The 21,032-nt window shown below is 64.9% G+C and overlaps 1 protein-coding gene across 4 annotated transcripts in view; it reads right to left on the bottom strand.

Moving 5' to 3' along the window:
• The window catches only part of BAHCC1 (BAH domain and coiled-coil containing 1), a 57,102-nt gene that overhangs the window by 3,376 nt on the left and 32,694 nt on the right, over positions 1–21,032 (bottom strand). For 2 of the 4 annotated variants that reach the window (XM_082441282.1, XM_082441283.1), the window contains exons 4-25: positions 17,870–19,615; positions 17,468–17,576; positions 16,926–17,134; positions 16,615–16,773; positions 16,171–16,370; positions 15,662–15,992; positions 13,753–14,589; positions 9,542–9,741; positions 9,267–9,403; positions 8,521–8,631; positions 6,209–6,329; positions 5,067–5,362; positions 4,113–4,291; positions 3,712–4,013; positions 3,377–3,484; positions 3,140–3,290; positions 2,941–3,055; positions 2,764–2,839; positions 2,530–2,638; positions 1,657–1,776; positions 1,314–1,490; positions 20–1,206 (exon numbers count right to left, since the gene is read on the bottom strand). In XM_082441282.1, coding sequence (XP_082297408.1) covers positions 20–1,206; positions 1,314–1,490; positions 1,657–1,776; positions 2,530–2,638; positions 2,764–2,839; positions 2,941–3,055; positions 3,140–3,290; positions 3,377–3,484; positions 3,712–4,013; positions 4,113–4,291; positions 5,067–5,362; positions 6,209–6,329; positions 8,521–8,631; positions 9,267–9,403; positions 9,542–9,741; positions 13,753–14,589; positions 15,662–15,992; positions 16,171–16,370; positions 16,615–16,773; positions 16,926–17,134; positions 17,468–17,576; positions 17,870–19,615 — 6,980 coding nt within the window. The remainder of the gene's footprint in view (positions 1–19; positions 1,207–1,313; positions 1,491–1,656; positions 1,777–2,529; positions 2,639–2,763; positions 2,840–2,940; positions 3,056–3,139; positions 3,291–3,376; positions 3,485–3,711; positions 4,014–4,112; positions 4,292–5,066; positions 5,363–6,208; positions 6,330–8,520; positions 8,632–9,266; positions 9,404–9,541; positions 9,742–13,752; positions 14,590–15,661; positions 15,993–16,170; positions 16,371–16,614; positions 16,774–16,925; positions 17,135–17,467; positions 17,577–17,869; positions 19,616–21,032) is intronic. The other 2 variants (XM_082441285.1, XM_082441284.1) reach the window with 2 other exon arrangements.

Raw genomic sequence — 21,032 nt, 5'->3', positions numbered from 1 at the left:
CATGGTTGGGCCCACCTACCTGTGTGGGGTTCCCCGACCACTTCCAGAGCTGCCGGGCGGGCAGGAAGGCTGAGATCTTTGGCCGGTTTTCCACGGAGGGCAGCCGCTGCCTCCGGGACAGCTCTTTGGCTTTGGAGAAGCTCAGGGCCTCCTTGCGCTTGAGCCTGGGTTTGCCACCGCTGGGGCCCGCGCCCACGCCCCCACCGGCCACCGCGGCCCTGGAAAGGAAGCAGCGCTGGGCGTGCGGGTGTGGGCCAGCCCCCTTGGCGCGCAGGGCCTCGGGCTGGGCCAGGAGGGCGGGCACCGGGTGGGTGAGGCAGGTCTGCAGCAGCAGGGCTGGGTCCTCCTCGTCTGAGCTGTAGGAGGAGCCCTCGTCATCCGAGGAGCAGAGGCTGGAGGTGGACAGGGAGCCCGAGGAGGAGGAGGTGGACGAGCCCGAGGAGGAGGAGGACACGGAAAGGCGGGCGAGGAAGCGGGAGGGCACGCCGGGGGCCAGGCCAGGCCCGTCCTCCTCCTCGTCCGAGTAGGAGCTGTGGCAGTCACTGTCGCAGGGCAGCGGGTATTCGGCCTGGCCTGCGAACTTGCGCAGCGCCAGCCCCATGGGCAGCGGGTGGACAGGCGACCGCCCCTTCCTGTCCTTGCCCACGAGGGCCGGGTGCCCATAGCTGGGGCTGGGCAGGGGCCTCCCTGGCCTGGGCCCCACGTCCTTGTCACCCACGTGCAGCGCCTTGCAGTTCTTGCTCTTGGGGGAGGTCACGCCCTCATGGTCCAGCTTGACCAGGAACTCGCCGCCAGCCCGCCGCCGCCCACCCTTCTCGGCCTCTGCCCGCTCGGCCTTCTTGGCCCGCAGCAGCTTGTGGGCACCCCCGGGCAGGCCGGGCCCGGCCCCGCCGACAAAGGGCGCATAGGAGCTGGCCAGGCTGCTGAAGGAGTCGGCGCGGAAGCCGTTGCCAAACACGGGAGCAGCCACGCTGTGGACGGGGAACAGCGCCTCGCGGGCCCGCAGCTTCTTGGTGCTGCCGTTGAGCTGGAAGAGGTTCTGCAGCACACCCGGCCCCTTGCCACCTGTTGCGGCCGCGGCCACCGCCTTCCGCTTGGTCTGCGCCACCGCTGACCAGCTCAGCAGCGGGCTGCCCCGGCGGCCCAGGAAGTGGTCTGAGGCCCCCGCGGAGGGCTTGGTACCGGAGGCCAGGAGCTCCGCTTTGCCTGGGGAGAGGCCAGGGAGAGTCAGAGGAACTACCTGCCCGCCCCTTCTGGCCCCCCCACTCCCGAGGGTGCCTCCCCACCCGAGGTCCCCGCAGTCCCGCGAGTACCAGCTTTGTCTTTGCCTACGGATTTCTTCCCGGAGGTCTTTGAGGCTTCAGGGCCATCATGTGCCTTGGGAGACAGGCTGGGAGCAGTGGCCTCACCAGGCGGGGGTGCCTCGCAGGAAGATTTCTTGGTCCTTCGGCAGCTGCTGGACACCAGCAGGGCTGGTGAGGGCTCTGTGCCTGCAGAGTGGACCAGTGGCCTCAGCGCTGTGCTGTCGGGGTGACTGCCTCCCCTTGCTCCCTCCTTGGGAGACTGTCTGGGCCCAGGGGAGGCCCAGCCCAACTCCAGCCATAGGGGCTGACCCAGAAAGGTAAGGACCCCACGCTGGAGGGCCCTGGGGCTCACACTGGATCTTGAAGTCCGGAGGCAGCAGCCTGATGTTGGAGACGGCGATGTGGCCAGTATCCCCATCGTCAAACTCCACCACCACGGAGTCCAGGTCCTCTTCCTCATCACTGGAGGTGCCTGGAGACAGGGCCCACCTGAGCACGGGGCCCTCTGCTCGGGGCCCACGGGGTTCTCCCTGGTGGCCAGGTGGCCGGGACGGGAGGATGACAGCATGGGCTCCGGAGCGCCTGACAGATGATGCTGGGATATTCTGCTCCCTGATCACATTTGACCTTGGAGCTGCCATGGCAGCTGGGAGCAGCCTGCCTCCCCTCCACCTCCCGGAGTGCGGCCGGAGAGGCAATATTACCGCCATCCATCACCCGCATCCCAGGGCACACTCACAGGGATGCGGGGCCCCGACCTCTCCCTACGCACTCGCGCATGTGTGCAAACACATGCCTGGTTGAGGCCTGCCCGCCCACCTGCCCCCGCACCTGTCAGACCGCAGGGCCCCCACATCCTGTGCCTGGGGGAGGGGGCAGAAGGATTTACCCCAGGAAAGCTGGTGCCCAGGTGACCAGTTTATAACCCTCAGGTCTGGGGCTCTGGGGCGCCTTCTCTGCTAGGCCTTCTGGACAGCCAGAGGCTCCACCCTGTCCTCACCCCAGGTCCCCCCTCGCCTCTTCCTGGCGACCAGGGAGCTGATGCTATCGTCTGCTCTGTCTGACCGGCTCAGGCTTGGGAAGCAGGGCTGGCGGAAGGCCCTCCTTGAGAGACAGGGTCCCCTCCCTGGCACTCGGGTGGGGGCTCGGAGGGGCCTCTCATCTGCAGCTTCGTCTAAGGGGAGGGGCTGATGGGCCTCCCTGGGGGTCCTTGGGCGGGGCTCACCTCGCACTACGCTGCCTGGGTAGAGGCAGCGGGACTTCTGGCTCCAGTAGGCACAGACCCTCGTGCCGGGCGGGAGGTACCTGCTGGACTGTGGCCGGACATCAAGAACCTGCGGGACCAGTCGGGGTGGCGGCCGTGAGTGGGCAGGGCTGGCCAAGGGGTGCCCGGGAGGGGCTGGGTGCAGCCAGGCCCACCTCCCTGGGGTGGTGAGCCGAGCAGGGGCTGTCCCCTCACCGCCTCCTGCAGCAGCTGCTCCAGTGAGTAGATCCTCTGCCGGTTGCCTCTCTCACCCTCGATGACGATGCTGTAGCTGAGGGGCACGGGCAGGGGAGCATGAGACAGGCCTGCGCATCCACCACCTCCCGCTCAGGTCTCAGCCCACGTCCCTCCCTGCGCACGCCCAGGCCTTACATGTCGGGGGGCTGCAGGGTCCTGACGCTGCCCGCGTAGAGCAGACTGTCCTCTTTGGGGATGAGCACGGGCAGCCCGTCCTGTAGGTCCTCCTTGTGGATGGTGCATGAGCGTGCTGGGGAGATGGGGGTGTCAGCACCTGGCCCCCACCTGCCCACTGCTGGCCCCAGACGCTCAGCGTCCCCTCCCGGCCGCTCACCCAAGGCGGCGCTCTGCTCGGCGCTCAGGGGGCCACTGGCCTCCTCCTCTTCCTCCTCCTCCTCCTCTGAGAGGCTGCTGCTGTCTTCAAACTCAAAGTCGTCCTCCACTGCGAAGCTCTCCAGCAGCCGGCTCACCGCCCGGCCCTTGCCCTGGGGGGTCAGAAGTGTCAGCTCTCTTGGGAGGGGCAGGAGGGGTCAGGGCTGGCTGGGCCCCAAGGTCGGGGTGGGGATGCTACCTGTTTGCCGACAGCCTTGGTTTTCACCTTGCCCGCTTTCCTGCCCCTCCCCAGGATGGCCTTGGCGTTGCGGGGCGACAGGGCGATGGACAGGGCCCCGTTCTTCCGCTGTCGGAGGGGAGGGGCTGAGGTGAGGGTGGCCCCAGCCTTCCTGCCCCCAGCCTGACCATGGTGTGACTCAGGCTGACCCTGAGTGTGACCCTGAATATGAGTCCCAGAGTGTGACTTGGTGTAGCAAGTAGAGAAAAAGAGTGGAGTAAATGTCCCCGAAGCCCTTTCACATCTGGCACCCACCCTGCTGGGCCCAGGACCCTGGGGTGCCCACTGGCCCTCACCCGCAGCCCTGGCTGGAGCACCGTGCTCTTGCGCGTGGCTCTCTTGAGGCGCTCACTGGCCAGCCTGCTGCCCTCCTCATGGCAGGTGAAGGCCCGGGTGGGGCTGCAGAGGGCTTCCCTGCCGGGTGCGGCCCCCGGCTCTGCCCGCAGGCTGCCCTTGGCCTTGCCCTTGGCTTTCTTCTTGCCGGGCCCACCTGGGGGCCTGCGCCCCGGGGCCTGCTCCAGCTTGCTGCCCACCTTGGCCTTCACCGTCCTCCTCTTGACCTTGACCTCACTCTCGGGGCTGGACAGGCGGCAGGCCCCTGGGGAGGGAGGGAGGGAGGCCGTCGCAGGAGCCCCAGCTGCCTGCTGGGGCCCTCACGGGCCAGGCCTGCCCCAGCCCGCCCTCGCCCCCTGGGTACCTAGCAAGCCCTGCCTCTCCTTCTTCTTCTTGGCCTTCTGGTTGGCCTCCATCTTGACCACGGAGGAGGGCGAGGGCCCCAGCACAGCCACGCGGGCCCCGGCGTGCAGTGCCAGCCCGGGCTCCTTGGCGGGTGCCTCTGTTTCCAATAGACCCTTGCAGTTTTCACTGTCCGAGCCGCTGCCTGGGGAGAGGCGGGTGGTCCAGGTGATTTGGCATCAGAGCAGTGCCATTTTGGGGTGGGGTTGGGGGAGCGGATCATTCGCATGTACGGATGGGTTGGGGGCTGAGTGGAGCCCGTCATTGTCATCCCGGGGCTGCTTCGAGGGCAGGCACCTGGGCCAGGTGTCCAGGTGAGGGTGTTTGGACCAGAAAGGAAAAGGGGCTGCCTCTCTGACCTCCCTTTTTCTGCCTCAGTTTTCCTTTCTTATGCTCTGGGCAGTGGTGCACCCACCTTGCAGGGCTGGGGATCCCCTTCCCCAGGGCAGCCCCTTCCCCTCCCTCGTCCCCCTGCCAGATGCCCTCCTGTTTCCTGCTTCCTCTTCCCTCCCTTTGTTCTTTCTCAGGCGGGACCTGGGGGAGAGGGCAGGGGCTGGCAGTGAGGAAGCATCTATTTTTCCAGGCTCCTGTTTCTGGACATGTGCGTTTGCTGGGGGCCAGATAACCCCTCCAGGTCACCCGGCCGGACACTGCAGGAAGGCGGGCTGGAGCAGGCAGAAGGGCTATTTTTAGCCCCTCTTTCCAGGATGCATCCAGCAGCCTCTTTTCTCCCTGTGGCGCCCCGTGAGGGGGTGGGGCACGGAGAACCCATCCTGGGCCAGTGAGAGGTTCTCCCTGTGTCCGGCATACGCAGTGAGCCCTGACCAGGCTCTGATGGCTGTTCCAGCTCCCGCCCACCCACTCCCCCAGCCCCCAGTGACCATGGAGGTCCTGCTGCGCTGCTCAGACCAACAACTTGCCTGCCTCATGTGTTGCGGCCGCTGCCGGCTGGGCTGGGAACTTAGGTGTCTCCCTGCCAGCAATGCCACCATCCGGCTGTGGGTGCCGGGCTGCCCCAGACACCTTGGCGCTCTTGGTTCGTGACAGCTTCTTCCGGATGCGACCCCCTGGGGTGGCCTCCTTCCGCCGGAAGGGGCTGAGGCTGGTGGGCAGCCCCTTGCTCTTGACCTTCGGCTTCAGCTGGGCCACCTTGTGGGCCACTGCAGATGCCAGGTCACCCTGACCACTGCTCTTCTTGCACCGAACCTTCTCCTGTAAACGGGCAGGTGGAGGCTGCAGTCACCGGGTCCCCCACCCTGAGCCACGGCCCTGCGACCTTTGGCCTCCCCTCTGCCAGTGCTGGGCTTGAAAGGTGGCACTTCGCTGGCCCTGCCCTCCAAAATGCCTGAGAGGGAGTCTGGCCCCGGGGCACAGGACCTGCCCACTGGAGCCTAAATTTGTGCCTGTCTTGTCCCCCATTTCACAGCCGCCTTGGACGGCCCAGCCTACTCAGCTTGGAAGAGGGAGGCCAAGGGCCCAAGTGTTTGTCGTGTCCTAGAGAGAGGGACCAGCCTCCTGCTCTGGGAGGGACAGGCAAAGTGACAACAGACTCAAACCCACCTCTCACCTGTCCCTCCCAGGACCCTAGAATAGGTGAGGGGTGGGAGGCACCCACTGCACTGAGAAGGAATGGGGTGCTGGCACCCCTGGGGGAGCCTGTCCCAAGGGAGGGGCAGTGCCCTTGATCCACCCACTACACCAGGTATGCACCTGACATGGTGGACATCGTGGGCCCTCCCTCCCAAAAAGCCTTCCTGTGACCTATGATAACTGTGTGTTCCTTTCCTCCCGCTGGAGTGAGCAGAGGGAGGGGAGGTGTCACGGAGCATAACCGGCCCCTGGTCATACCTGCAGCTTCAGAGGCCGCCTCTGTGTGAGGCACATGAAGCTCGCTGGGCCTGGTCTGCTCATCTGAGCAGTGGGGCCCCAGCTGGATGGTGGCACGGGGCAGGGCGGGGTGGCAGTGTTTGGCCTGGGGCTGGTCTACCGCCTGCCCCCTGTCCTGTCCATCTGACATCCTGCACCCGGGCTTGAGGGTGAGGTTGCTGTGGGACTCACCGCAGATGCGGGTTGCAGGCCCACGTAGGCGCCCTTCTCCAGCCGGCCTCGCTTCTTCGAGGGCTCATCATCGCCGCCCCGCAGCTCGGTGCACAGCAGGCTCAGGCTGGACCGTACTGCCCTGGGAGCACGGGGGGTGCAGGTCACACCTGGGCGCCTGGGCCTTGTCCCCGAGACAGTCCCTGTGGCGGCAGCCAGGGCGCCGTGGTGGGTCGTGTGGTGCAGCTGTATGTCTGGGAGACCCACTTGCCCCTGTAAGGGCCCTGCGTCTTTCCCGGCCAAGGCTGTGCCCCTGGGCCAGTCTCCTCTAAGCACACAGAGCTGCTGGGAGGCCAGGGGGGCCAAGCCAGTGCTGAGACACCTGGGCACCCACTACCTAGCTAGCCCCCTCTGCCCACTGGGGAGGGGCAGCCCAGTGCTCAGGGGCCAGGGGTCTGTGGCCAGCTGGGCCACTGTGTGACCTGTGCTGTGGCCTCAGTCTATCTACCTGGAAAATGGGGATGCTTTAAATTGTGCCTCTCTGCAAGGCTGGGGTGGGATCATGCTGGCCTTTGCACTCACTAAGGTCACTTAGTGAGTGCAAAGGCCAGCAGCTACCGTAGTTAGGAACAAAGAGGGCATCAGGAGAGGCCCCTGAGAAAGGGGTCCACCCCGAGCATCTTTGCCACTGCCAGGAAGAGGATGTGGGGGGCAGCGGCCAGAGAAACTTGTGCCCAGGCTCTGCCTCCTAGCCCCCAGGGACCCCCAGTGCTGGGCTCAGACCCCTCAGAGCTTTGTTCCCTGCCCTCAATTCTCCGTCTCAAAGGAGGAACTCTGCACCCCCCACCCAGCTCCCAGATGGGGCCCTGGAAGTTGCTGACTCTGAGCCTGTTTCCCTGTGTCCCACAGGTGTGAGGCTGGGAGCTTGGCTGCCTGTCCTTTGCCAGACAGGGGCTGGGGGCTGGGCCTCTCACCTACTCCCTCCCTTACCCACATAGCATTAATGAAAATGAGTCACAGATGGAGGCTGAGGGCCCTGGCCCAGCCCTGGCCTTGTGCGGCCAGACGTCAACTTTTACCTTCCTGCCCAGAGAGGCCGGGCAGGAAGCCGGCCCGGAACCATGCTTGGCCTCCGGGCCTCGGCCCTCCCACTTCCTGCCTGGGCCCAACTGTCAGCAGCTACTGAAGGGCAGGGGCCCCACAGAGGGATGGAGAGTGGGTAGGAGCCTGAGATGGGAAGAGGGTAGGAGAGAACCCCGATCCTTAGGAAGGGAGGGCCCTGGCCTTGGTTTCCTTCCCCGTCCAGCCAGGGCCTGTTTTCTCAGGTCAGTGGAGAAAGTGGCCACAATACAAGCACCAGGATGGGGCTTCCAGGGTCAGGCAGGGGCTTGGCGCCAGGTGGGCTCGAGCAAAGCATGGGGCAGCCTCGCCAGGGGCTCCCCAGCAGGGCCCCCTGCCAGGCTCTGGTCTTAGCCAGCAGCCCCTACAGTTCTGGCTGGTCCTCAAAGGGAGGCCCCTGGAGCCCCCGCCGGGTGACACCTGGGCAGGGCGGAGGGACAGCCTGGGGAGGCCCCACAGCCATATGGTGCATCCCCTCCCCGCCCACAGCAGCCTTCGCGAACTCCCCTCCCTGTAACCTTCTCCGCGTTTGCTAATGTTTTGTGACATAAAGCCCTGAGATTAATTTTTTGCCTCTGTCTTAATTGAAGGAACCATTTAGTGCCGATTTAACTATTATTACCAAATCATCAGGATTGATGCAGCGCGCACACGCCGCGCCAATCGTGTTTGGAGGAGCTCGAGGATTTATGCAAATGGGCCTGCCGGGAGAGGCAATTTGTAGCCGAGAAGGACAATTATACCAGGCCCGGGAGTGCGCCAATGACTGCGCCGGGCGGGTAATGGATAATAACCGCGCGCCGGCAGCCGTGCGCAGCACCGCAGCGTGACCAACGACTCTATACGGTGCAGATAAAGAGGCTTTTACGCAACGCCGCCTCGCACTCGTGGGGCCGGGTGGGGGCTGGGGCTTGGCAGGAGGGATGCCACGGCCCCGGCCACGGCCAGGTGCGTGGAGCTGGTGTGGCCACGCCCCAGGCCCAGGGGGAGGGGCTTGTCTGCTAGGGGTTCAGTGCCCCAGACGCTCCCCAGCGCGACTGGCCCGGGGTTCTGGGTCTTCAGGAGAAGCTGTGAGGGAGGCCCAGCGGCCACGGAAGCCAGAGAGGAGCCCAGCCCCCACTGCCCGGGCCTCAAGGGCAACCTGGGCCAGCCCAGCGCCACTGAGTAACCTCTGGCCCCAGGCACCCCTTGGGGCCCATGCATGCAAGACTCACTTGACTTTCTTGCCTTCGCTGGGTCGCAGGCCAGGCAGCAAGCTGGAGTATTTGCGCTTCCGCGGCCGGCCGGGCCCTCGCCTGGCAGGGCTCCGCGAGCTCTCGTCTCTCCTGGGAGCCACAGGAGGGGTGGTCAGAGGCTGACGCCCGTCCTGGCTCCCTGACAGGGGTCCAGGAGAGGGCAATGCCCTTGGGGGCTGTGGCAGGGGGTGGGCCCTCCCAAGATTTGGCCTGGGGAGCCTGGTCCCCAAACAGAGAGCAAGGCTGAGCCAGCGTCCCTGCTGCCCCCACCATCCCTGCTTCCCAATTTCAGCCGTCCTGCACACTCTAGTCAGGTGGGCTCCCCCCACTGCTACGGCAACTTTAGGGGTTCCCTCCGCCCTCCCACACCCCAATCCTGCCCCGGCCTCCCAGCCCCCTCAGACACCACTATTCTCACCCTTTGCCCTCCTATCATGAGGACTGGCCTCTGCCTTGCACCAGTCTCTGTTGGGTGGTTCTTCCACCACCCCACTCTCCCTTGGTTTCTCTGCTGAGTGAACGCCTCAACCTTCCACCACTTCTGGGGACCCTCCCAGGCCCCCACTTCTGGCCCAACTCAACCCAGCACACACAGGTTGACCTCTGCCCACAAGGCGGTGGCCCTGGGCTGGGCTGTGCCCACATCTGCCCCAGTGCCTGAACTGGGGGTGTCTCCCCAAGCCACGCTCCAGCCCTCCCCACCCCACTGCCAGCCTGGGCCATACTCATGGTCATGCCTGCGCTGCAGCCGGGCCAGCTCCCGCTGCTTCTCCTTGTAGCGCCTCTGCAACTCCGCCAGCTGCACGCGCATCTCTACCTCCTGCGTGTCCAGCCGGTCGATGGCAGCCTTCAGTGGGCATACCTAGTGGGCAGGGGCACAGGGGCCTGTGAGCCCCGCTAGGGGACCAAGATGGGGTGGGTAGGTGGCCAGCCTGGGCACTCGAGGCCTCCCCCAGGTCACGGCACTGGGCAATGGGGGCGACCAGGGCCCCCCACTCACAGGCTTGGTCTTGGGGGTCCAGGTGTCCTTGCGCTGCAGGATCTGCATACGGGGGGTGAGCGTGGGAGCCCTGCAGGAGTCGGCAGTGGGGGGCTGGGCCAAGGAGGCGGGGCTGTCCAGGCCAGCAGCCTCTACCAGGGACCAGGCTGAGGCCAGCGTGGCCAGGCGCTGCAGGTTGAAGGCCAGCACATCCTCCTCCTCTGCGGGGGACATGAGGGTCAGTGTGTGTGCAAGAGGCTCTTGATGTCAGCCTGCATCTCAGCACAGCCCAGACTACTCCCTCCTACCCCGTGTACCCACCCCCCACTCCCTGACGCCCCGAGGCAGCCGGACTCCCTGAGACATGCAGAGTGAGGCGGCCTGGAACAATGAGATGGGCACCTAGCACTCGCCTCCGTTCTGGGTGGGAGAGGTGTCACCCTTGGTAACCGTGGGCCAGGCCAGTTGGGATGGCACAAGTCCTCAGGACAATGCCCAAACCATTTAGGCACGTGGCTTGTTACGCCCTTAACAGAAACTGCCTTGCATTTTTGCCCTCTTCCAGATCCATGAAAACCCGGAGTGTCACAGCCCTAGTGGGTGGGGAGAGATGGCCCAGTGCAGGGTCAGAGCCGAGCCAGTGGAGGGCAGTGTCCATTCAGGGACAGGCCTGGAGTGGAGACTTGGGACTGAGTGCAACCACGGGGAGAGGGTGGTGGCAGAAATGGGGGGTGGGCATGCACAGGTGGGCTGATCGTCCGAGGAGTTGAAGCTGGGGAAGGAACCAGCCAGGATGAGCCCTGTGGGGTCAGACAGGGTGCCTAGAGCTGGAGGTGTCAGTGGGCAGTCGTGATTTCTAGAACACACAGCCAGCTCTGCCCTCTGAGAAGGCCTGAGAGCAGCAACACCCCAGTAGCAACGAGCACACCTAGCACCCTGAACTTGGCTTCTAAAATTCTCTGAGGAAAGGAACTGGGCTCCTTGGAGAAATGGCTGATTCCAGGGACTGGGAGGTTCGGGGTGAGCTGGGAACACAGGAAGTTCTCAGAGGATGATCCAGCTGAAGGGGCCAAATCTGAGACAATTCAGTCACCAAAATTAAACAGTGACAGTGACAAATTATAATGGATTGAAGCGAATAAAAATCCACAAGTCACACTGATATAGATAAATGAATCCAATGTTTGAAGAGGAAGGGGATAGCACACCATTTCAAAGTCCCTCCCCACGAAATACTTAGTAACTACAAAAGAGGAAGTGCCCAGCCATAGCCTTGATGGAGTCATCAGGGTGACCCACCCTCAGTAATGGGACAAAGCACAGGTGGACACCGGAAGTTCAACCCTCTGTACACAGTGCTGGGTCAAGGCCAGAGGTGGGTTGCTGGGTCAAAGGTGCCCTGGGAAGGTGGGGGAGGCGCTGAGGGGGCTTTCTCCTCCCATCTCCAGCTAGGGCAGGGATATCTGCAAGCCCCATTTCAGCTAAAAGTTCCACAGGGTCTCCTCGTCTCTTGGGGTCACTGTGACTGCTAGGAAGCCCCTCTGTTCCTCCCTGAACACCCCCCCACCGCCCCCACTCCTCAGGCTAAGGCTGCTGAGACTGCAAAGTCCTGCAGGGTGAGCTCTGCGGGGGGATGGTGGGCTCGGGGAGATGGCAGGGGTGGTGGTGCTGCTAGGCTCTTCTCTGGCCTCCAAACAACAGCCTGCCTTGCTCTCTGGTTCAGGGAGTTGTGCAGCAGACAATAACAGCCCCACCCCCAAGCCTCCGGGGTCTGTAATCCCTGTCCCAGGAGAGATGTAGGGCTGGGCTGTCCAGGCAGATTGAGGGCTCCACAGGCACAGAAGAGGGCCAAGGCTTGGACTTCCCCCAACCAGCCAGGCTGGCAGAAGCTGTCGGGGCCAGGAGAAGGTGGGAGGAGGGGTGCAGGTCAGCAGGGTAGTTCAAAAGTGGGGTCTGGGATCTTGACTCACCTGAGTGAGGTGGGTCACTCAGGAACAAGGGGCAGCCATACTCCGGAAGGGACAGGGCCTGGCCTTCCCAAAATTCCAGGGTGGATGGGAAGCCCAGTGGGCACCGTGCCCCCCAGTGGCCCCTCCAAATGCAGAGTGGGGCATTTTGGGTGTCTTGGGGATGGGCCCTTGCAGGCAGGCCCCACCATCCACACCAGCCAAGTGAATGGCCAGAGAAGTGTCCGACTCCCTCCCATCCCAGGGCTCCATCTGGGGCCTAAGTCCCTGCCCCCTGCGATGGAGGTCCACAGGCTGGGCAGCCTGCCCACTGAGCTCCCTGGACTTGAGCCCAGGTGGGGGATAAGCCAGGGTCCTGCGGCCAAGTCCTACTGGTGGAGGGTGTGAGGGCTCTGGACGCCCACATCAGTGAGGGTGGGGCTGGCCCCAGCCTGGGAGCAAAGAGCCTGGGGCCCGAACACCAGCGCCACTCGGCCCGGCTATGGGAGTTGGGGGCCACGTCACCTTTCAGAACCTGGTTACCTCCTCACCCCCTCTTCTCAGGGGCTCCCACCTGGCCTTTCACCAGCTCTGCCTGGCCTGGGAGGTACTTCAGGGGGTCTCCTCCGGGAGGAGGGGGCAGGAGGCCCCCATGTCCCTCTGGATCTCTACCCCTCCCTCAGCCCTCTGTACCCTGGCCTGTTCCCGAGATGGTCTTCTCCCGCCTTCTCCGTGAGTCCTGCCTTTTGCTCAGAAAATGAGCTGATTTCCTAAGTAATTTCAGGCAAAGCAGTCGCTGAGCTTGTAGAGAACGGCTCTAGAGCTGAGAGGCTGCGCAGACGGGCCAATTAACTGGGACAGAGGGAGGGTGGGGGCCTGGGAGCAGCAGGAGGGGAGGGTGAAGGCCTGAGGGCTCCAAGAGGGGAGGGCGGGGGTCTTGGGAGAAACAGGAGGGGAGAGGGGGGTTTGAAGGTTCCAGAAGGGAAGGGTGGGGTGGAGACCCAGCAGTGGCAGCAGGGCCTGGCCTGGGCTGGCAGCTGCAGTACCCACAATGGGACACACGTGGTCTACACGTGAGCATCCATTCAGTGAGTGGGCACGGGTCCAGTAGGCGTTCACATGCACAGACTGGTGGCCACACACGTGGCGCCCGGCATCCCGCTCAGTGCACCCTCACGCCAGCCACACTCACACAGTGGCTCTGGGCAGCAAGGCCCTGACCGGGGCAGCCCCGCCTCACGCTACAGCTCCAAGCGAGGCCCTCCCAGGGTTCCTGACAGGCAAGGGCTCCCCGGCTTACTCTCCTCAGCACAGTCGTGGCCCCTCTGGTCAGACAAGAGAGGAGTGACACAGAGACCTTCAGGGAAATTAACTTTACAAGAACCTTCCCATATCTCCAGGCAGCACAAGAGGTGCTGGCGGCTGGCAGTGGGCAGTGGAGAGCTTCACGCGGTGGGAAAACGAGTGGGCCAGCTGAGGACTTCGTTGGGTTCTTTCTATAAATATCAACGGGGCACAAAGCCTGGCTGGGGGTGCTCCCCCCACCCCCTGAGGGGTTCCAGCAGGGACGGCCTGGGAGGGGTCCCTGTCAGGGACATAAGTGCTAGAGAGGCCTAAGCAAACGCCTGGCCCTTGGGCTCTGGTCCGAGTCAGGGCGACACCAGCCCTGGGCTGGCACCCTGGGGCCCTTGGGCGGGGTGCAGGGAGGCCAGGAGCATCTTGTCACACAGGTCAGCCCCAAGGCCTAGTGAGGCTGAGGGGGACGTGGGGGGTGCCACCTCCCCGGGGCCTGGGAGGCAAGGGCTGCCACATCCTGAGCTGGGCCCCATGCAGGCTAGGTTCGGAAGCTGCAGAACCCAATGAGGTGAAAGCTTATAGCAAGAGCGCCATCTTTCCTACCCGCTTCCTGGCTGTGAGCCCGTAGTTTAGTGACCTGACCCCCACCCCCCACCCCCACTCCCACCCCCACCCCCACCCCTGTGGGCCTTGGCATCCTTGTGTGTAAACTGGAGACACCCTCAAGCCCCTTCAGGGCATCGTGAATATCCACAGCCACCTTTCTGACACCATCCTCAGGGTGCAGTCTCGGCCCTGAGGCCCTACCCCATGGCTCATCCTGCAGCCAGGGGTGGGGGTAACACCGTGTGGGCACACCTGCCTGGTTTCCTGACAAGGGGCCACATTGTGGGGACAACGGAGCAGGGCTGAAGGCCACTGTCTGGCCGGCTGACCCTGAGCCTATGCCCAAGGGTCCAGCTCCTGGGGCTCCGGAGGGATGGGGCTTACCTTGCAGGTCTGGCTCAGTCCTCTGCTGCTGGATTTCCAGGTCGGCCAGCTCGCTGAGCAGGGCAATGCCATGAATCCCTGAGCTACGGGGCAGGGGAGCTGTGCTGGGTGGCCCAGGGACAGTGGGGGGCTGAGGGTCCAGTGGGCTGACAGCGGGCAGATCCCCCAGGTTGATGGTGGCTGCCACCAGGGCGTCCAGACCCGGCAGCTCCCTGGGCGGCTGGCTGTTGTCGGGAGTCAACCCCCAGTCCTCCTCCTCCTCCTCCTCCAGCTCGGCCTCCTTGAACCTGGCCGCCTCCTCTGCCTCTGCTTCTGCAGGGGGCTGCTGCTTGCCCGGCTTGGCCTGATCCAGGACACCCAGGCTCCTTGCTTGCTGCTCCATGGCCTGGGGGCTGGCCCCCAACGAGGGCCCCTGCTCTCCCTCCTCCCGCCCCTCCTCTGTGGTCCTCTCCTCTTGGGCCCCTCCCTGAGTAGAATCAGCCTGGCCAGTGGCCTCAGGGCCCCCTCCCTCGAGGAGGGCCCCGCACCGCAGTTCTCGCAGCCCCTCCAGTGGGCTGGGGTCCGCTGCCTTCCCCGGGGGTCCCCGCTCGGCAGGGTGGGGGTGTGCGGCAAGGTCCTGGGTGGCCTCCCTGGCCCCTGAGGGCAGCCCAGGCTCCTCCAGGTTCTGGGGGCTGTGTGGGCCCAGCTCCCCGGGTGGGAACGTCCTGGCCAGCTCAGGCTGGGCCCCCGGCGGGGCGGTTTGCATAGTTTCGGGGTCCGAGAGGTCAGATGAGTGCACAACGCGGGGCAGGGAGAAGCCCGAGCCGGCCGCAGGGCACGTGTATCCGGGAGGCAGGTCTGCAAAAGAGGGCGTTGTCAGGAGAGAGCAGCTGGGGGTGAGGGTGACCTCAGACACCTCAGACCCACACCTGGCGGGGAGGGTCCCCAGCCAACCGTCTGCCTGTGATATGTGTGAGGCAGGAACGGGGACGTGGTATGTTGAGGGGGGCAGCAGGGGAGCCCCGGGTGCAAGACGGGAAGCCCCCAGGCCCTCCTCCTTGGCCAGGACAGCTGTGCGTTCCCCAGCTCCTGCCACTGCCTCGGGGGGGGGGGTCCATGGGGGTCCCTGGAGGCCATCTCTGGTATGTGTGGTGTGGCTAACCAGAAAAGGGGGATTTTAAAACAAGATACTTGAATCAGGGCTTTCCCTGAACCAGAACGAGCTGGCAGCCTGTCGGAGGCATTATGCCCCATTAACTACAATAAAAGAAAAAAAAAAGGAAAAAAACTCTAAAAAAAAAAACCCAACAACCTCGGATGGCTTCAGCCTCCTTCTTGTGGAACTGGGACAAATTTTATGTTCGCCACACGGGCTTCCAGTGTACACTCTCAGCCTAATTCAGAGAGAATCAAGTAGCTGTGGAGGAGCTGGGGGGCGGAGGGTGGGAGGACGGCTGCAGAGGCCGAGGCTGGGCCTGGACCCTCCACCACAGGCTGCCTCTCCTTGCCTTGGGCCCAAGTGGTGGCATTTCGGGCCCTGACAGTGAGACGAGCTCCCTTGCCCAGATTCGTGGCTGCTGCCCTGTGGTCCTGCCACCGTCCCCGGCAGGCCAGGCGCTTCCTTATCCACAAGGCTCCAGTGCCAGCCGGCTGGGCCTGACCTTCATCCTGCCCCATCTGCCAGGGGCGGGGGCCCTGAGTGCCTCCCCTATGGGTCCCCCAGAAGGACTGTGGAGAAGAAGGAAGAGAAAGAGCAGGGGGACAGGCGACCTTGCCCCAGGCGCTATCGGGGGGACTGGGTCGGTGAGGGCATCCCTGAAGGTGCCAAGCCAGGCAGCCCTGCCCCCCATTCAGCTCTGCCCACCAGACAGGTGACAGGCCTGAGTGGAGGGGGGCAGGCCAAGGCCAGCCCAGTGCCGCCCGATCTCACCTGGTTCCAACGTGTTGAGGTCGGCTCCGGGCCGCTGGCCCTCCCCACTCTTCTCCTCGGCGCTGGGCAGCTTGGAGCCTGGCCCGGGGCTGCCGGTGGGGCAGACGGATAAAGTGCACGGGGCGCCGGGATGCGGCGGTGGTGTAGGGCAGCTGGCGGGGGGCTTCGGGGCGGGAGAGTGGCAGCAGGGTGACAGCTTGGCAGGGCCTGTGGTGGCGGGTGAGGGGGTGCCCTTGGCCGTGGGGGTTAAGGCAACTGGCTTGTGGGTGGACTTCAAGGCCTTCTCCTGGGCGGGCTCCTCTAGCTCCAGGTGGTGGTCCTCAGGCTTCTGCTGTTGGGTTGGGGCAGAGGCTCAGCCCGGCTGGGCCCCCTGCTCAGGGCATCACATCAGTGTGGGGCAGGGGTTGGGGGAGTGTGCAGTGGGGACTCCTGGGCCAGGCCAGGTGGCAGCAGAGAGGCAGCCAGCAGTGCCCTGGGTCCCAGCTGGGCGTGGCCAAGGGGGCAGGTACCTGGAATTGGGTGGCCCGCTGCAGCTCCAGAGCCTGAGTGGCCCGCTGCTGCTGCTGCTGCTGCAGGGCGTAGAGCTCCTGCTGCCGTAGGAACTGGGACCGCGAGTAGACAGGGAGCTGGCCTGGGTGCTGCATGTGGGAGGCAGGGCCCCGGCCCCCGTACATGGGGGGCCACAGTGAAGCCTGGTCCATGACATCAGCTGTGGGCCGGGCCAAAGGGGTCGTCAGCCCTGGCGGGGACAGGGCGCTGGGCTGCATCCCAGCCACCGAGCTGGCCTCTGCCAGCCCTCACCTCCCGCTCGACCGCCTCGCACCTGCCTCCCGGGCTCTGGCCGGGTGCCTGCCTCCCTGTCCCTTCCCCAACCCCCATGGGGGGCTGCTCCCTTCCTCAGACCCACTTCTGACACCCGCACATGCAAACAGCCTGGCCCAGGAGGCCCTTACCAAGCGCATGGGGGGCGGCGTGGGGCGTGGGCTCAGAAGGCAGGATGACGAGCTGTGTGGGGGCGTCCTGGGAGAGGGGGAAGACGGGGGGCATGGAGCCGGGCACGGACGCAGGGAAGCCGGGGGGCAGGTTCTGGTGCAGGGCAGGGTGCCCGAGGCCTGGGGAGACAGGGCACTGAGGTCAGGCAGTGCGGGGCAGGAAGCAGGGCTCCAGGCTGAGGGCTGTCAGTCCCAGGCCAGCAATGACCACCACGCCCGGCCAGGACTCTTGTCCTGCTCCATGCACCCCTACCTGCCCTCAGAGCACTGACCGTAGGAATGTCCCCCCATCCACAGGGAGGGGCTGCGGGTGCGGGGCAGCCAGGGAGGGTGGGCAGGGTGGGGATGGGGGGCCGGGTCCCCGCCCAGCTGGCTGCTCTGCAGGGAGGAGCCCCCGGCGATCATGAGATGGGGGGCCAGGTCTCCAGGGCAGCCGCTTGACGGGTGGATCCGGGCGAACTCCACGAGGTCCTTGCTGTCCCTGTACGTCACGGGGGATGGGTGGGGGCTCAGCACAGCTGCCACCCCTGGCCCAGCTCCTCCACCTCACCCCTCGGGGTCACGCTCAGCGCCAGTATCTGTCCCAGCAGCGGTCCTCCAGCACAGGGGGAGTTAGCAGAGGAGGGAGGGGGAGTTAGCAGAACTCCCTCCAACAGGGACAGAAACCCCAGCAAAGCCTGGGGTGGGTGCACAGCTGTGCCCGAGACAGGCCACAAAACCTGACACAGCGGCCACTTAATCCCACACGGCACTATCGGGTGAATCCAGAGGCGCGGCCCGGACCCCACCCCGAAGGCTGCAGCCCGGTTCTTACTGCAGCAGCAGCTCACGGCCGGCGAGCCCCAGGCGGTCCTCACACAGGCGCACCCTTTCCTCCTCGGCCTCCAGGTCCAGAGCGTGGGTGGAGCGGGGCCCACTGCTAGCTGCACAGGTTAGAGATGGTAGAAAGGGGTGAGGATTGGGGCGGCCGGGAGCCAGCAGCTAAAGCAAGCAGGAACCCTACTTCGAGCCGGGGGGCTGACGAACTAAGAGAGGGTCTCCTGCCCCATGGGCCTCACAGGGGAGGGGCAGGGCAGGGCAGCCCTGGGAGGGCCTGGAGACATGGGGAGGTGATGGGCACAAAGGCCCAGGGCCCAGCTCTGGGAGCCTCAGGTGCGTGGATGAGGGCAGGTCAGCAACACGGCCCCACGCCTCCCTCTCTGTGGAGGGGCCATACCTTTGAAGGCGGGGGCTGCCCGGCCCTGCCGCCCTGTGTTGGCACTGTAGGCTGACTCCGCCCGGCTCACCGTGTCCTTCTGCCGGGCCAAGGCCACCGCAATGCCCACAGGCGGCTGCCGCACCTCCCCATCGCCATGCGGAGCGTCGTGCTCTCGGTTTCGGGCACAGTCGGGCCTTTCCACGTCGCCGGGGGCCTGGCCTGTGCCCTTGGAGGCTGGGAACTTCCCGTCCTGCTGGGCACAGCTGGCCTTCAGGCCCCCCAGGCCCACAAAGGGCACCTTCTGGCCAACGACCAGTGCTTGGTTGCTGTACTTGAGCAGGTTCTTCATGGCCGAGACCTCGTCAGGCGGGGCAGGCAGGTCCTGAGGCAGGAGGGCGGCCTGCTGCAGGGTGCCGCCAAAGGGGTCCAGGTAGGCGCCAGCCTTGCACTCCTCGCTAATGGCCACGGCGGCCCCCTGGCCCGACTGGACACTCCACGGGGGCGGGGGCGGCCCGCCGTAGCCCAGAGACGCCAGCTCCAGAGACTTGCGCTTGGCCTCGGCCCCGCTGCTCCCCGGCTCTACCTCGGGGCCCACCGAGTGCTGCTGATGCCGGATGCGAGCCACCTTCTGGGCCCCGGGGGCACCCACAGGGGTCTCCTTGCTGGCAGTCTTGTCTAAAGTGCAGCAGGCCTGGGTGACTTTCCCGCCCAACGGGTCCTGGTGACTTGGCCGGGCACAGTCCTGTGAGGGGGCGGGTAACTCAAAGTAGCCGCTTTTGTCCAGACCTGCTTTGGGGAGCCCCGGGAAGGGGACCTCAGGGCCTGCGCTGTCCAGGTACTCCAGGCCCTTCAGCCGGGGGTTGAGGGCCGCCTCGAAGCTCCCGGGCCGCCGCTCGCCCTTGCCCTCGGCCTTCAGGTGGGCATAGGAGACCCCATAAAGCGCAGCATGGTCAGGCGCTGCAGCCCCATCCAGGTGCCGGTCCTTGCCCTCACCCGCCACGGCACAGGCCTCAGCCACCTGGAAGGGGCGGCTCTTGTCGGCCAGGTGTCCCACGGAAGGCACGAAGGTGGGCCCACTGGCCTTCGGGTCCCGGGGGACTTTGTCCTGCAGGGGGCAGAGCCCGTCCGGGCCCCCATGCAGCTGCAGGCAGGGGAAGGAGCCGGTGGCCGTGCTGAGGGGTGGGGGCGGCCCGGCGGGCAGGCCAGACGGCACCGTGTAGGGCACGGCGTGGTGCAGCATCTGCCTCCGCTCCAGGCACTCGCCGAAGGCTGGCCCAGGCTCCACAGGGCCGGCTGCCTCCTTGGTGCAGCGTCCAGAGGCCGGCACGCCCACACCCGGCCGCCCCAGCACGCCCCCCGCGCAGCTGGCCAGCGCAGACCTGCCCAGCTCACCGTCGAGCACCTTGGTGTTGAGAAGGCAGGAGGCCAGGTGTTTGGGGCGCCCCTCGCAGGCACCCCGGGCCACGCCACCCTCCTTGCAGTGCGAGTCCCCCGGTACGGGCAGCACCAGCTTGTGCCGCCCCCTGACGACGTCCTCCTCCACCGCCAGCCGCTCCTTGCCCTCGGCCGCCTTGCCGGCTTTCTCTTTGCCCATGAGGAAGCGGTCGAACTCCTTGGCGCCCTTCTGCAGGTGGCCGGCCTCGCCCCGGTCGCGGCTGCAGGAGCCGATGGGGTGGCCGGGGGCGGCCCGGGCCACGCTGGGGAAGTTGTGGTTGGAGGGCAGGAGCGTGGGCTGGGGCGGCAGGTTGCGCAGGTAGAAGTTATCTGTGTGCCGAGAGAGCTGAGGTCACCGGGAAGCCTGGGGCAGGGGCTGGAGGGCTCAGTGCCCCCAAGACACTGTGCCAGGTGCCTCCCCACTGCCAGCTGACACTGACCCACTGGTACTTTCTGAGGAAGGTTTATAATTGTAAAATACACGTGAGGTAAACATCACCACTTTAACCATTTTTAAGTGTGCTGCTCAGTGGTAATTAGTACACTTGTGTGATGCAGCCTTCACCACTGTCCATCTCCAGAATACTTCATTGTCCCAATCTGAAGCTCTGTCCCCATTAAACACTGACTCCCCATGCCCCAGAGATTTTGACTTATGTTCAGCCCCTAGGAGATGGGAGCTGCAAAGAGCCCAGCCCCTGTGCCCAGCTGTACCCGTGGAGATTAGTGAAGGGAAGGCAGGAGCGGGCGGCAGTGTGCCCTGACCAGAGCCAGGGGGTGAGGTCTGGGGCCACGGGCATCTCCCCCAACCCCACATGATGCTGGGGGAGTGTAAACTGGTTGAGTCTTTACAAACAGCCGTCAGAACCTTAAAAGCTACGGAGGCTGTGGGCTCATAGTTGGGGAATGGCTAAGTGGACAGCATGTGGTGTGATGTGGTCACTACACAGCTCAGGATGCCCAGCCACGTGGAGACTTGCCTGAGAGACGCCCCTGCAAGCAGGACCGTTCACTGTGGACAGCAAAGTGGACAGCATTTAGTAGCCCCCTGTAAGTGCTAAGACCCCCAGGAGGAAGTGAGGCCCAGGGCAGATATGTGTCTGAGAATGGGCCGGGTGTGAAGGACCCGGCCCACCTACCTCCTGAATACCTGGGAGGCCCCCAGCCAGGCTGGGGGGCTAGGATGATCATTTAAAGAAAGGAAAATGGTCCCAGATGGCCGTCCCCACCTAGTCCACTATGGGCTCTCAATGCCTCTGCAGCTCTGGGCCCATCCAGCTTGGGTGGGTGGTAGGTGTACCCCCAGCTCCCTGCGCTGGGCCATGGCTTGCTGTCCAGACTGGGCCCTCAACCTGGGGTGCCTTGCTCTCTACCTGGGTCCCCAGCCAGCCCTGGGGACACCCACAGCTCCCTAAGCCTGTCTCTGGGGACCCTGGGGGGCCAACCCCGTCTACACCCAGCTGGTGTGGGGCAGGGCAGCCACCCTGGATGGTGTGGAGCAGAGAGGGAACAAAAGAAACATTTGGAACTTGTAAAACTGTCCTGAGTCATGTAAATTACTTGTCAATTTCCTGCTAATTAAAGCAAGGGGGAAGAGTCTAGTGAAACCTAATTAGCTCAATTTCCAAAACCAAAGTGTTCTTGGGTGGGGCTCCACCACAACACTGTGAAAGCCCGAGGCCACCAGCCAGTGCTCCTGGAAGCCAGTGGCCCACACCCTGGAGGGGGTCCCTAGCTCTGGGTCGGA

This window comes from Balaenoptera physalus, assembly GCF_965194825.1.
Source record: "Balaenoptera physalus genome assembly, chromosome: 20".
In the NCBI taxonomy this organism is placed as follows: Eukaryota; Metazoa; Chordata; class Mammalia; order Artiodactyla; family Balaenopteridae; genus Balaenoptera; species Balaenoptera physalus.
This window is presented reverse-complemented; position numbering and strand designations above follow the sequence as displayed.